The following is a 15,339-nucleotide window of genomic DNA, read 5'->3' as shown; positions in this document are numbered from 1 at the left end:
TCCTGTTGTGTGCCGTGACAGTTGGGGGGCTGCGGCTGTGGGCCGGGTGGGCGGATGGGGACGGGGGTGGGTGTGGGGTTGGTGATGCGTCCCCTCTTTCCATCCCTGAAGGCCGGTTGATGTGGGCGCGGGTGGCCCAGGGGACCACCCTGGATCCCTTGGGGGTGACGATGGCCCCTTTGCTGGGCCGCGGGAGGAGGGATGGACTGCGCTGGGACTCCCTTCCCGTGCTTGCTGGGTTGGGGCCGTGGCCCTGGGGTGGCGCCCGCGCGGCATCGGGGCCGTGGCCCTGGGGTGGCGCCTGCGCGGCATCTCCGCTCGTCTGCGTGGCTGTCGCGTGTTTGATGGGGCTCGCGTACGGCTGGATGTGATTGGCGCGCTCGGGTGGGAGGCCTCAGCGCCAGGATTGGAGATGGCGCGGCTTAGGATCGGTTGCCAACGGGCTTACACTCACAAGGGATTCACAAGATTACTGGTTTCTAGATCACAGAGCTGATTTGTGTACACTCCACCCCTCCCAATCACTTATCTTATCAACACCCCCATCCTTTCCCTGGTCAACAGGCCCCCCACAACCGGTGTCAACCGGAAATACATCTAGCTGCCGATAGCACCAACATATTTATAGTTAGTGTAGGCGTTCAATGTATTTCTTCTTGTTGTTTGTGTTTCTTTTTTCTTTTCTTGTGTTTCTTTTCATTTGTTCCCCCATAGCCCCTTCCTGTTCACTGCTTAATGAGGTATGTTGAATGATCACAATGGGGGAATGTGAGAAGCTAATACCATCTCGTACTGGTTTGGACTCCCCCCCCCGTCTCGATCACATTTTTCCTTAGGCTTGTTTCACATTACAAAAAATTGAATAAGATGAGGTGGTGGGGGAAAAACTGTTGCAGAAAACAATTTGGTATTCATCACTGAGCCAAAAAGGAAATAAATAGCATGGTAATCACTGCATTGAGAGACTTCATAAAGCAAATCGAAACACTGAATGAAAACACAAAACTTTCATTTTCTTTTCAAGTGCAATCTGAGCATATCAATGTTCATTTTAAAGAAGCAGACAGGCAGGCAAGCAAGAAAAGAATAGATTACCTCGCAAAAGACCTTCCTGGCTTCCGTCTCATAGAAGAGGCCAACAATGATTCGGGCATCCTGACGCTTGAAAGAGAGAGAAAAGACAGTCTGTCACCCACGGGGGCTGGACATGAAAAGAGGCCTCACAATGTGGATGTGGGGGAACACAGCAGTCACCAACACAGCAGTAGACCGACCGTCTCTCCACTAGTGATAATAGTGCTGTTGCCATGGTTTCTTTTCCAATAACTAATTAATCCCGCACATTAAATCTAGGCCAACATCCGTGCCGAGGTCATTCTTGAGGGTGTGCGTGTGCGCGCAAACACGCGCGGGTGTGTGCAAAAAATGAAAGCGAATTAAGGCCGACAGGTGGAGGACAAAGGAAAGGGAGGAAGGACACTTGCCTTTCACTTTCGCTCAACAATAGTGGAAATATGCATTTCTGCATACAGTTAAATACAAATAATTCGACAGTGACAGTTTTACATATATATATATATATATTTCTGTTGACTCACATTGTATGTATACATTTCCTTTTACTCACATATTTGTACATTTAAGCATGTGCACTTGGACCCCAAGCACATACACTTGGACAAGAGGCATGTGTACTTGCACTTACTTGGACTACAAGCACATGTACCTGTGTGAATTGCACAACAATTACATGTACTTGCGTGTATTTGCAGCCCAGCGCCAATCAATGTAAACAGTAACTTTAGCTGCTGTTGACTGTGTGCTGCAGGCGGCGATGTCTTTGGACATCTTTTTTTTTTTTTTTTTTTTAACAGGGAATTCTGAATAATATTTGGCTAAAAGCTAGCAAACGAGGCAACAAACGCAAATGCACTGAGAGCATTATACAGTGCTGGCCAAAAGTATTGGCATCCCGGCAATTCTGTCAGATAATGGTCAATTTCTCCCAGAAAATGTTTGCAATTACAAATGCTTTGGTAGTAAGATCTTCATTTATTTTGTTTGCAATGATAAAACAAAAAAAAAAAGAGAATGAAAGAAAATTTAAATCATTATCATTTTACACAAAACTCCAAAAATGGGCCGGACAAAAGTATTGGTCCCCTCAGCCTAATACTTGGTAGCACAACCTTTAGACAAAATAACTGCGAACAACCGCTTCCGGTATCCATCAATGAGTTTCTTCCAATGTTCTGCTGGAACTTTAGTCCATTCTTCTTTGGCCAACTGTTTGAAGGGTGCCATTTTCAAATCTCTCCACGGGTGTTCTAAGGGATTTGGGTCTGGACTCATTGCTGGCCACTTTAGAACTCTTCAGTGCTTTCTCTCTACTGCTTTTTGAAGTGTGTTTTGGGTCATTGTTCTGCTGGAAGACCCATGATATCTGAAGGAGACCCAGCTTTCTACATTATGCTGCAAAATTTGTTGGTAGTCTTCAGATTTCATAATGCTATGCACACAGTCAAGCAGTCCAGTGCCAGAGTATGCAAAGCAACCCCAAAACATCAGGGAACCTCCACCATGTTTGACTGTGGGGACCGTGCTCTTTTCTTTGAAGGCCTCGTTTTTTTCCCTGTAAACTATACGTTGATGCCTTTTCCAAAAAAGCTCTACTGTTGCCTCATCTGACCAGAGAACATTTTTGGCTTTCTCAGGTAAGTTTTGGCAAACTCATGCCTGGCTTTTTTATGTCTCTGGGTCAGAAGTGGGGTCTTCCTGGATATCCTACCATAGAGTCCCTTTTCATTCAGACGCCGACAGATAGTACGGGTTGACACTGTTGTACCCTGGGACTGCGTGACAGCTTGAACTTTTTGGATGTTCGTCGAGGTTCTTTATCCACCATCCGCACAATCTTTGGTTGAAATATCTAGTCAATTTTCTTCCACATCTAGGGAGGTTAGCCACAGTGCCGTGGGCTTTACACTTATTGATGACAATGCGCACGGTAGACACAGGAACATTCAGGTCTTTGGAGATGGACTTGTAGCCTTGAGATTGCCCATGCTTCCTCACAAGTTTGCTTCTCAAGTCCTCAGACAGTACTTTGGTCTTCTTTCTTTTCTCCATGCTCAATGTGGTACACACAAGGAAACAGGACAGAGGTTGAGTCAACTTTAATCCATTTCACCTGGTTGTGCTTTCGTCATTGCCACCACCATGTGCCACAGGTAAGTAACAGGTGCTGTTAACTACACGAATTAGAGAAGCAGCACATGATTTTTCAAAGGGTGCCAATACTTTTGTCCGGCCCATTTTTGAAGTTTTGTGTGAAATAATGATTTAATTTTTTTCCCCATTCTTTTGTGTTGTTTCATTGCATGCAAAATAAATGAAGCATTTGTAATCGCAATCATTTTCTGGGAGAAATTGAGCATTATCTGACACAATTGCAGGGGTGCAGATACTTTTGGCTAGCAGTGTTACGTTTACATTCAAAATTATATCCACAAACATATACAGTACATACATATTAAATAGGTATATATACATATACATACAGTGTATATATATATATATATATATATATATATATATATTAGGGCTGTCAAACGATTAAAACTTTTAATCAAGTTAATTACAGCTTAAAAATTAATTAATCATAATTAATCGCAATTCAAACCATCTATAAAATATGCCATATTTTTCTGTAAATTATTGTTGGAATGGAACGATAAGACAAGACGGATATATACATTCAACATACGGTACATAAGTACTGTATTTGTTTATTATAACAATAAATCAACAAGATGGCATTAACATTATTAACATTCTGTTAAAGCGATCCATGGATAGAAAGAATTGTAGTTCTTAAAAGATAAATGTTAGTACAAGTTATAGAAATTTTATATTAAAACCCCTCTTAATGTTTTCATTTTAATTTGTAAAAATTTTCATTCAAAAAATAAACTAGTAGCTTGCCATTGTTGATGTCAATAATGAATTACACAATGCTCATAGGTGCTTAAGCCCATAAAATCAGTCGCACCCAAGCGCCAGCAGAGGGCAACAAAACTCCAAAAAACACAAGTAACAAGTGGCATTGCGATGTGCTGTCATTTTAATCTGTTTGAGTGTGTTAATTGCGTCAAATATTTTAACGTGAATAATTTAAAAAATTAATTACCGCCCGTTAACGCAATAATTTTGTATATATATATATATATATATATATATATACATATATATATATATATATATATATGTATATATATATATATATATATATAATGCCCCCACACACACGCATACACACATATGTAGTACATACATTCCCAGAAGTTAAAAAATAGTTCATAAAGATGAAGAAGTGAAATATTTCAAGTGGCTTTTGTTTTTTTGTTTTTTTAAAAGCATCACAAAAGAAGAACAAAAGCATTTGGAGAAGTCACTGGGTGACGGGTTTCACGGAGTTACAGGAAGCAATGTATTGGCAACAAAATACGACGTCTGTTTAATTGGCCGCAGCAGTGATTTTTCTACCCCGGAGCAGGCAATGGAAATGTTGTTTCTTCACATCCACCTTCTAAACGAGAGGCCTATTTTCAACTCAACTCAACTTAGAGTCATTATGTCAACGGCCCCTTGGTCTTTACGGTCTCTGTTCTAAAATCTCGTCTTTCGCTACTAAAAAGTCAAACTCGTTTTAACTCCAAACGTTTTACTCTACAGTAAATGTATACGTAGGCTCAATGTCCTACATTTGGAGGAGAGTGAACATCATTGAAATGAAAGACATTAAAACTAATTGGAAATCGACAAGCGTCACAGAATGGATCGTGATCGACTTTAAATGTCTGCAATTTACACAGGCAGCGAGCGGTATGTGGTAAATTTGGAACACTGAATAAATGAGTTTTATGTAGGAAGAAGGCACCTTGAGGTTTTTGACAGCCACAGCAGGGTCGGTAAGGAAACTCTGACGAACGCTTATTTCAATCCCGGCCTCCTTCACCCTCTCTTCTAGATCGTCCAGGGTCTGTCAAACACAAATAGCGAGACTTCAATGAAGCAGAAACATTGACAGAAGCGACTAAAGTGATAACAGTCAAGACTATAAAAGCGTCATACTGGGATGAAGCGCCCCCTTACAATGATCACGGTGGTGGGTGGCGGTCAGTGAGGATGGCATGTAACAATGGAAACAAATAAATGAGCAACTAGAGAAGACAAAAGAGTGGTGGAGGATATGAGGAAAGCCAAAGTATTGTCCTTCTCAAAGTTACCTGGAAATGTGTTACAATATTAAAGTGGCCTCTTTTTTTCCCCCGTTATTGTTGGATATACAGTAAAATCCTAACCAAAATTATTATTATTTGTCAAGACTCAAAAGTAGCTGCAGATCAGTCTGGCACATTGATCAGGACTAATCTTGGCCCACTCTTCTCGACAAAACTGCTGTAGTTCAGTCAGATTCCTGGGATGTCTGGCATGAATCGCAGTCTTTAGGTCATGCCACAGCATCTCAATTGAGTTCAAATCTGGACTTTGTCTTGGCCACTCCAGAATGTGTCATTTGTTCCTCTGAAACCATTCTGAAGTTGATTTACTTCTGTGTTTTGGATCATTATCTTGTTGCAGCATCCATCCTCATTTTAGCTTCAACTGTCTAACACACGGCCTCAGGTTTTCCTGCAAAACATCCAGAGAAACTTTTGAACTCATTCTTTCATTAATGATTTCAAGTTGTCCAGGCCCCGAGGCAGCAAAACAACCCCAAATTATGATGCTCCCTCTACCATGCTTCACGGTGGGGATGAGGTGTTAATGTTTGTGTGCGGTTCCATTTTTCCTCCAAACATGACGTTGTGTTTTACTCCGAAACAATTCAACTTTGATTTCATCAGTCCACAAAATATTTTGCCAAAACTTCTGTGGAGTGTGCAAGTGCCTTTTTGCGAATATTAAACGAGCAACAATGTTTTTTAAGACAGCAATGGCTTCCTCCGTGGAGTCTTCCCATGAACACCATTCTTGGTGTTTAGTTTTACATATAGTCTGTGTGTGCACAGAGATATTGGACTGTGCCAGTGATTTCTGTAAGTTTTCAACAGACACTCCAGGGTTCTTTTTTACCTCTCTGAGTATTCTGCGCTGAACTCTTGGCGTCATCTTTGGTTGACGGCCACTCCTTAGTAGAGAAGCAACAGTGCCAAACTCTCTCCCTTTTTAGACAACATCTAGACTTTTAGAGATGGTTTTGTATCCTTTCCCAGCTTTATACAAATCAACAATCCTTGATCGCAGGTCTTCAGAAAGCTCTTTCGACCGAGCCATGATGCACATCATACAATGCTTCTCATCAGGACATTTTTTTACCAGGTGTGCGTTTTATAGTAGGCAGGCACTCATCAGTGATTGGGTTCAGATCTGACTTAAAATGTTTGGTAAAAATTGGTCTTTAAGTCTCTTTAGGCAGAGGGTTCACTTTCTTATTTTTCCTCCTTCTGTCATTGTTTGCATATTATCCTCATTAAAATATGAAAACCTATAAATGTTTGGGTGGTTTTTGTTAAACCAGATTCTGCATTAAAATCTATGTGGTTTTGACAAAGATCAGATTACATTTGATGATGATTTTATGCATAAATGTGAGAAATTCCAAAAGGTTGAGATACTTCTTCATACCACTGTAACACGTTCCACAGATAGCAATCCACAAATTGGGATCCATTCATCCAAGCATTTAGCACAGCAAAATGATTAATAATGGTTCATGGTCCCCAATGAGCTCCGCATTTTTCTCTTTGAATTCAAACCCATTAAGGGAGCCATTCAAACATTTCATGGTTGCTTCTTTCAGCTTGGACACAATTAGTTATACAAATAGACAGCTAATACCATGCAAAAAGAAAAAAGCAATACCAGTGGTACCTTGACATAAGAACGGTTCGACATAAAATTTGACTCGTCTTTTGTCTAGACATATGACGACATGCTCGAAATACGACGACTTCCGACAACGTCGCCATTTCATTGTTTTCCCGCAAGACGGCAGCGCGGCAAATTTTCTTGTGAGAGAAATCAACATAGGTCGCAAGAAGGTTAGTGCGGGTTGTGGGAAGAAAAAGAAAAAGGTGATGCTTACCATTGAAATTTAGAAGGAAATGATTATTATTAGGGACAAACAGGAGGTTGACCCACCTAGCAACAATTGCTAATGTCATGAATATTAATGAGCAAAAGTAACGTGTTGCTTGTGGTACGCCATTGCTATCTGTGATTGTACTTGCGGTATTCATGAAGGATTTAGTGTAGGTTATTGGGCTGTGGAATAAATTCATTGAATTATAATGCATTTTTATTAGGGCTGTCAAACAATTAAAATGCTTAATCGAGTTAATCACAGCTTAAAAATTAATTAATCGTAATTCAAACCATCTACTGTATAAAATATGCCCGATTTTTCTGTAAATTATTGTTGGAATGGAAAGATTAGACACAAGACGGATATATACATTCAACATACTGTACTTAAGTACTGTATTTGTTTATTATAACAATAAATCAACAAGATGGCATTAACATTATTAACATTCTGTTAAAGCGATCCATGGATAGAAAGACGTGTAGTTCTTAAAAGATAAATGTTAGTACAAGTTATAGAAATTTTATATTAAATCCCCTCTAATGTTTTCGTTTTAATAAAATTTGTAAAATTTTCAATCAAAAAAATAAACTAGTAGCTCGCCATTGTTGATGTCAATAATTACACAATGCTCATGGATGGTGCCATAAAATCAGTCGCACCCAAGCGCCAGCAGAGGGCGACAAAACACAAAAAAACACAAGTAACAAGTGGACATGACACTGTCATTTTAATCTGTTTGAGCGGGTATGTGCATTAATTGCGTCATATATTTTGACGTGATTAATTTTAAAAAATTAATTATCGCCCGTTAACGCGATAATTTTGACAGCCCTAATATTTACAGAAATATTTCATAGCTAGAAACTATCAACCAGACTTTTATGACAATATTATAACAATAAATAAACAAGATGGCATTAACATTCTGTTAAAGCGATCCGTGGATAGAAGACTTGTAGTTCTTATAAGATAAATGTTAGTACAAGTTACAGAAATTTTATATTAAAACCCATCGTAATGGTTTCGTTTTAATAAAATTTGTAAAACTTTCAATCAAAAAATTAACTAGTAGCTCGCCATTGTTGATGTCAATAATTACACAATGGTGCTGAAACCCATAAAATCAGTCGCACCCAAGCGCCAGCAGAGGGCGACAAAACACAAAAAAACAAGTAACAAGCGCACATGACACTGTGCTGTCATTTTAATCTGTTTGAGCGGGGCATGTGCGTTAAATGCGTCAAATATTTTAACGTGATTCATTTAAAAAATTAATTACCGCCCGTTAAGGCGATAATTTTGACACCCCTAATTTTTATGGGAAAATCCCGCTCGACATATGACCATTTGGACTTTCAAACCAGGTCCCGGAACGAATTCATTTCATGTCTAGAGGTACCACTGTACTACAAAAAGATTTGACTCACTGATGTAAAAACTTCGGTTGTCTGCTGAATGGTAGCGATCTTGGTCCATTTCCACTTCTGGAAGAGCTGGACTCGAGTGGGGTTGTGCAACGTTGCCGAGGGATGAGTGCGAAAGAAAGTAGGAAAGCGTTGGCGATTGGACAGAGCTGGAGAACTGGACCCGTAGGACAACTGAGAAGGAAAGAGAATGTATTGAAGAAAGCATGTGACACAGATCCACGCTTGTCAGACAAAAAAATCAGTTACTCAATTATTTAGAACTTAGAACTTCGCACAATGAAATCACTGTTGTTAAGTGAATATGATACAAGCTTGATGTCTCTCATCACGGAGGCGAATGTAAGCATGAATCTTACCACGATAAGGTTCCACATGCGAGCAGCCTCCGCTACCAGTGTGGACACTGAGCTGCAGCCGGGCATCAGTACAATCTTGATGGGTTCGGTGTATAGAAGGTCATAAAGCAGTTTGGTGGCTTCTCCTGGATCACACTGTTGACACAGAAAATTGTGTTGGCTTTCAGTCAATACGCGATGGTTCCCCAAACGTCATTTATCATACGCGTTGTATGTGAGAAAAATTCTTACAGCGCGGCGATTTAATCGCCGTAGCAAAAAGAGTGAGCACTTTAGCGAAAACTTGGTAAAAAGATTTTGACAAATGTGTATTCTACGTTAAATACAATACCATGAATATTCTTTAAAAACTTAGCTTCCAACCATAATAATGACACCACATGAAGGCAGGGTCAATCTGCACGCGTCAAAATAGTTTGGCCGACTCAAGTTCAGATGCATGAACAGTGCATTCCATCATCATTTTAATCTGAATACTGATCGGATTACATAAATTGTCCGGTGAATCTGGCAAACATATTGTGATGTTACCTTCCCGTTTACATACTGTATATCTCTTCATTTGACACAGTTGATCACAACATACTACTCAGCAGATTAGAACAGTGTCTAGGGCTCACTGACACTGTTCTTCAGTGGTTCGCATTATATTTACACGATAGGGATTTCTTTGCGTTAATCAGAGCAAACTAAATTCACATGTGGGGGTCCTCAAGGGTCCGTTTTCGGACCACTTTTTTTTTCATATCTATGTGCTTCTTCTAGCTCAGATCATGGAACAGTATGACATCTCCTATCACACCTATACAGATGACACACAACTCTACAGTTCAGTGTAGCTGCATGATTATAGTCCCTTATTAAATCCATTCATCAAATCAACGAATGGATGTGCCAGAATTATCTCCAGCTAAATGTGGGGAAGACAGAGGTGATCATTTTTGGGCCAAAAAGGAAAGGTCAGACATCAGCACGCACCTTGGCACAGTGTCACTTCAAGTCAGAAATCTTGGTGTAATTATTGACTCAGACCTCAAATTTGAAAGAAATCTGAATTTGCTTATTACCACTTTAAAAAACATAGGCAGAATAGTGGGGATTTGTCTCAACAAGACATGGAAAAACATATCCATGCATTCATTTTTAGTAGATCAGACTATTGCAACGGGGTATATATACAGGTCTTAATAAAAAATCCGTTTGGAATCTGTAGCTTATACAGAATGCTGCTGCCAGAGTCCATACAAATACAAGGAAACTGGACCGTATTACACCGGTTATGAAATGGTTTCCAGTAAGAATACAAAACACTTAAAATATGGTAGATTCATGCATTAAGACTATAAGCATTTGTATATCAGCTGACTTGTATCACAGGTCTCCGTGAATTTATGCACGTCAGTCAATGTCAGGTCATCATTATAGGCCTGTGTGAGCTCTATAAAACCACGTTGTCAATAAAGTTGAACAGATCTCTCAACCAACTCGCAAAGCATCAGTATGATCTTTCAATTCCACAACATTTGGCGTTGTCGGCAGGATACCAATACCAATTGTTAAATTAAAAGGATTTTTAAAAACAAGACAAATGACAGGTCAAGCTAATGAAGACCATTGGTTGGTACTTGACAGGCTATATACTAGATTTAAACTGGATTTCTTTGATTACTACCCAAAATTGTGATTATTGGAAAGCTGAGGAAAGTAGAGAGGCCAAATACGTTCATAAAAAGGTCATTTGGGCCTCTATTAAAATTGAAATTAACTATGGGAAGCATGATAAATTACCTAAGAATGCAACTGGAAATTTTGCAATTACCCCTAACCATTTACACATTGTATGTTCATGACTTGACAATAACTGCTAAATCTGTTTTACCCGAGCAGTGCATTGCTGCGTGATGAGCCATTTCTGGGGGTACTGTGAGAACATCAAGGAGCAACAAGAGGCAATGACATCTATGTTTTGTATTATTTATGTTGAAGTCTGTCATTGTGTTTGTAGTTAAAATTACAAAAAGAGGGAATATGGTAGATTCATGCAATAAGACTATAAGCATCTGTATATCGGCCGACTTGTATCACAGGTCTCCGTGACTTTAAGTTACCCAATGTGAGCATTATGAGACTTTTTGGAAAGTTCTGTTTGCTGTATCAGGGCGCTTGGTCAGTTGACCGCTTTGACCCAAAATGTCAGGTCATCATTAAATAACGCCTGTGTGAGCTCTATAAAATCACGTTGTCAATAAAGTTTAACAGCTTTCTCAACCAACTCGCAAAGTATCAGTATGATCTTTGAATTCCCAACAATTGAGGACAGTTCTAAGAACAGGAACCAGGAGGCATTCAGTCACCACTGGAACAAGTTACCTGAAGGTCTGAAGTGCGCTCGAACTTTAAATAAGGGCTAAAATGCTATTGTTTACAACAGCATATTCATCTCAACTGTCTATAATATTTCAAGTTATTTGCTTTTTCTTCATTAATCTTGGTTTTAATTCCATTTCCGATGATTTTTGAATTCTCTTGATGATTTAATGTGATTTTTATGTATAATTTTGTTTCCCGTTTCAATTGTCTTGAATTTTCCTCCTCACAGACTTCTCTGAGGCTATTTTAGGACCTGTTTTGTTTGCACAACTTCATTTTAGAATTGATTTCAAACTTTTATTCTTTGTTTTTAATTCTATTAATGGCCGTGCTACTTCAGATATATCGGCGATTTTGACCCTCCGTAACTCTGGAAGGGCTTTTCGTTCTACCAGCCAACTTCTTTCGCAAGTTCCAAGGTCGAGACTTAAACAGTGGGGTGACCCATCTTTTGCAGTTGCTGCCCCCAGGTTGCAGAATAGCCTGCCCCCCGAAATCCGCACCATTACAAATCTAGGCCTATTAAATCATGGTTAAAGACCACTTTTTTAGACTCGCTTTTTCTCCAGACTAGGGTTGCCTGCTTTTATTTCTTAAGGGTTTTAATGTTTTCTGATTTTATCTGTTTTATTCGTTGTTTTGACTTTTATCACGACGCGTTGTTTTTGTTTTTTCTTAATGTCATTGTATAGTACTTTCCTGCTTTTATTTATCATGAACTATGTTTGTCGTTGTTGTGAAGCACTTTGAGGACCTTTTGGGTTTTTGTAAAAGGGCTATAGAAATAGATTTGATTTAATGTGATGTTTACAAATCATTTCATCTCTGTTTGTGAATCTTCATGTGATGTAAAGCGCTTTGAATTGCCTTGTGTTGAATTTGTGCAGTAAAAAAAATACACTTGCCTTGCCTTATGACCAGGGCGCAAGGTAATCCACATGTATTGGCAAGAAAGCAAGGTGAGGCATGTTTCAAGGTCATCTCCGTCCTGACAGGCTCGTCAGGGGAGACTATTTTTTTCTTGGCGGAGGCTGGGGAAAAACATTTACTCACCAGTCAAGTTCCATTATCTCAAGCCACACATTACAAACGCTATCCATTTCCAACTTTTACTTGAATGAAAGATCAATAAGTAATTTAAGCGATAATGCTAAAGGTATACTAGCCTTTAATCATGCATAGGAGTGTACGACAGAGGGTCATCTTGGCTAGATGGCAATTTGAAGCTTTTCAATTGTCATTTATATTATAATCACTTGTCATGTCAATCCATGGATCATTAAAAAAATATTTGCAAATTACTTTGAGTAAATATTTTTGATCATATGTCATAAATGAACAATCCGTTAATGTATGCATGATATGAAAAGGAAGGTCTATGGCCACATGGCTCACTTCATGTGGGCTTACAACACGTTATGCATACTAAACTGATTAAATATGCACATAAAAATATGATGCGGACTCAGCATTAAAGGATACAATGCAGTGATTTAACATTAAGATGGCACATTTTCAAGTGTTGCGTCTTTGTTTTGTTATAGAACAACTGCAACTGGTAGTTAGATCTGTTAGATAATAATATATTTAGTTTTTCTTAAGGGCTACAAAGCAACACAATAAAATGTACAATCATATCGTCAAAAGACACCAAAAATGTATGTTTTGGACTTTGCAACATTTTCAAGATCGGAATCGGGTGAAAAGATCCGGTTTTTATCGGATAAAACGTGACAAAATAATCAAGATGTACAAGGATATTGCCAAAAGAAACAAAAAAAATGTACGTTTTGTGACAAGTTAATAAATTGCCAAAGTATCAGATCAGTATCAGCAGATCAGGGGTTAATTTGTGCCAGATCCTGCCGGAAAAGGATCCGGCACCTCTTGATTTTGGCCTCCCTGTGTTCCAGGACCTATTTGGGCAGATTCGGCACGTCTCATGTAAAGACAATAATAATATAAAAACGTTTTTAAAAAATGTATACAACAAAATAATAATATTCATGAATTCATTTACAGAGCAAATATCAAGAATTGCATTTTGTTTATAATAATTTAATAATTTGTTGATGCACTGAAAAACGGACCAACAAGTCACGCCCCTGACATTAATTAACCCTTTATTGCCAAATGTATCACATTTGATACACCTAGAATTTCATGATTTTGAGAGTAATTCAGAATGTTGATATTTCTTTTTGAAAAAAAAAAATGGATGCAAGTCAACACATGCATCTGCAGGTTCCATGAGGAAAAAAAAAAAAAAACAGGATTTAGCTAGGATTATAGATATTAGAGCACTTATTACACATATTCGTTTTGACATTTCTTTTTACAAATTTGAAAAAAAAAAAAAGGTTTCATTAGGACCTTATTTTTCAAATTTTGGGATTCTCTGCTAATTGCTTCATGTTGCAGGTCTTTAAGGGTTGAAAAAAAAACAACTAGAAATTAGCGGCATCTGGGGAACTTCAACACACCAAAAAGACAGTTGCATTTACTGTCTTTTTTCAAAAAGAAGGAAGACGATTCAAAACCAGTCAGAAAAGCAACAACCGGCGATGAGGGCCGCTGCAGCGATCATGCTAACGGGAAGGTCTGTGTGCAGCAGGAGGCTAGTACCGCAGCAGCTAGCCAGGTTCACGGACAGCCGGCTAAGCCGGGGCAGGACGCTGCTACCGTGGCAGCAGCTGGTCAGGTTCAGCGCCACTCGGAGTAGGGGCCAGCTACAGCGCCTTAATAATTGTAAATTGTTGTCACAACATTAATGCCATGGATATTATCTGAAATTGAGGTTTGTAGGTCCCACAGTATGGCAAGTGGGCATTTGTGTGCTGTTTTCAGCACCATTTTCTGCGTATGTTCCGCGACCTGTGCCCGTCTCGTCATCCTTGCGCTATCATATGTACTTTGCGTTCCGGCACCTTATGATTTACAAATTAAGCACTGCGGCAGATCCTCAAAATCGGGTGACTTGGACTAGAACTCGGGCGCAAAAATATGTGATTGGGACAATCCGAATAATATACCTTCAGCTGTGCCAAGAAGAAAAAAAAAATCAGCAAAACTTTGTAAACATTCTTTTCTGCCACTTAAAAATATTTTGAAATCTTACACATTGAGCAGAAATCAATATGTTTTTCATGACCGATCGGGGGGGAGCACACGCATGCATCAGAATTATTAATGAAATTATAATCACCAGATGCAGCATATTAATCAATCTCAGTTAAATGTGGTTGATTAAACAGCAGTCTGACAAGAGCTGCTGCGACGGGATGTTACGCACCGGCGGGCTTTAACTTTTGACATTTTTGAACAAAGCCATATTTTTCACTTTGTGTTGCTTATGTCTCCGCAGTAGCAGTAAAAATGATATCATTTGGGTTTGTCGCTGTTCTACATTCATCAAAGCAATAGCGGAACATCAGCAGTACAAATCAGGTCACGTTCAATTCATCAATTTGGCTGAGTGATGCTGCAGAGATAAAGCTCTTAAAAATGATTGACTGGATGAGAAGGGTAAACCACTTCCAAAAAAAAACTGCCATCATGCGATGACAGTTGCGTGAGACCTAAGCAAAACAAACCTCACACAACTAAATGTAAAAGGTTGTTGATGGAGCGTAATTAACCCTTGTCTACAAGATACAGCATCATTTCATCTTCAGAGTGATTCATTTGGATGCCTAACTTATGCAAATACGCAATTTGCTACCTAACTTATGCATGTAATCATTCAAAATATAGGAAATGACTGTAGAGCCTCTTAAACTTTGCTTAAATGGGATGCTAATGATCACGCCTGTGAGCTTAAAGTGCTTGTGACACGAAAAAGCATGTTTATTTCATAATACACGCGGTATTTTATGCTCCTGAATGATATGGACCGCTTGGATGTGTGTGGAAGCGATCGCTATATTTATTTAGTTTTTTGAATCCCGCGCCAGGAAAATGAGTGACTTCCGGCTTCGGTCTCGCATTGAGGAGGAGGGCGCTGTGACGTGTACGGTAGAAGACGTCCTCTTCA

General features: G+C 39.2%; 1 protein-coding gene across 2 annotated transcripts in view; it reads right to left on the bottom strand.

Moving 5' to 3' along the window:
* gabbr1b (gamma-aminobutyric acid (GABA) B receptor, 1b) overlaps positions 1-15,339 on the bottom strand; it is a 147,381-nt gene that overhangs the window by 58,641 nt on the left and 73,401 nt on the right. For both annotated transcript variants that reach the window (XM_057827542.1, XM_057827543.1), the window contains 4 exons: positions 8,937-9,071; positions 8,581-8,751; positions 4,940-5,041; positions 1,096-1,161 (listed from right to left, as the gene is read on the bottom strand). In XM_057827542.1, coding sequence (XP_057683525.1) covers positions 1,096-1,161; positions 4,940-5,041; positions 8,581-8,751; positions 8,937-9,071 — 474 coding nt within the window. The remainder of the gene's footprint in view (positions 1-1,095; positions 1,162-4,939; positions 5,042-8,580; positions 8,752-8,936; positions 9,072-15,339) is intronic.

This window comes from Corythoichthys intestinalis, chromosome 22 (genome assembly GCF_030265065.1).
Source record: "Corythoichthys intestinalis isolate RoL2023-P3 chromosome 22, ASM3026506v1, whole genome shotgun sequence".
Classification (NCBI taxonomy): Eukaryota; Metazoa; Chordata; class Actinopteri; order Syngnathiformes; family Syngnathidae; genus Corythoichthys; species Corythoichthys intestinalis.
Note: the sequence above shows the minus strand (reverse complement) of the source record. Positions and strands in the feature narration are given on the sequence as shown.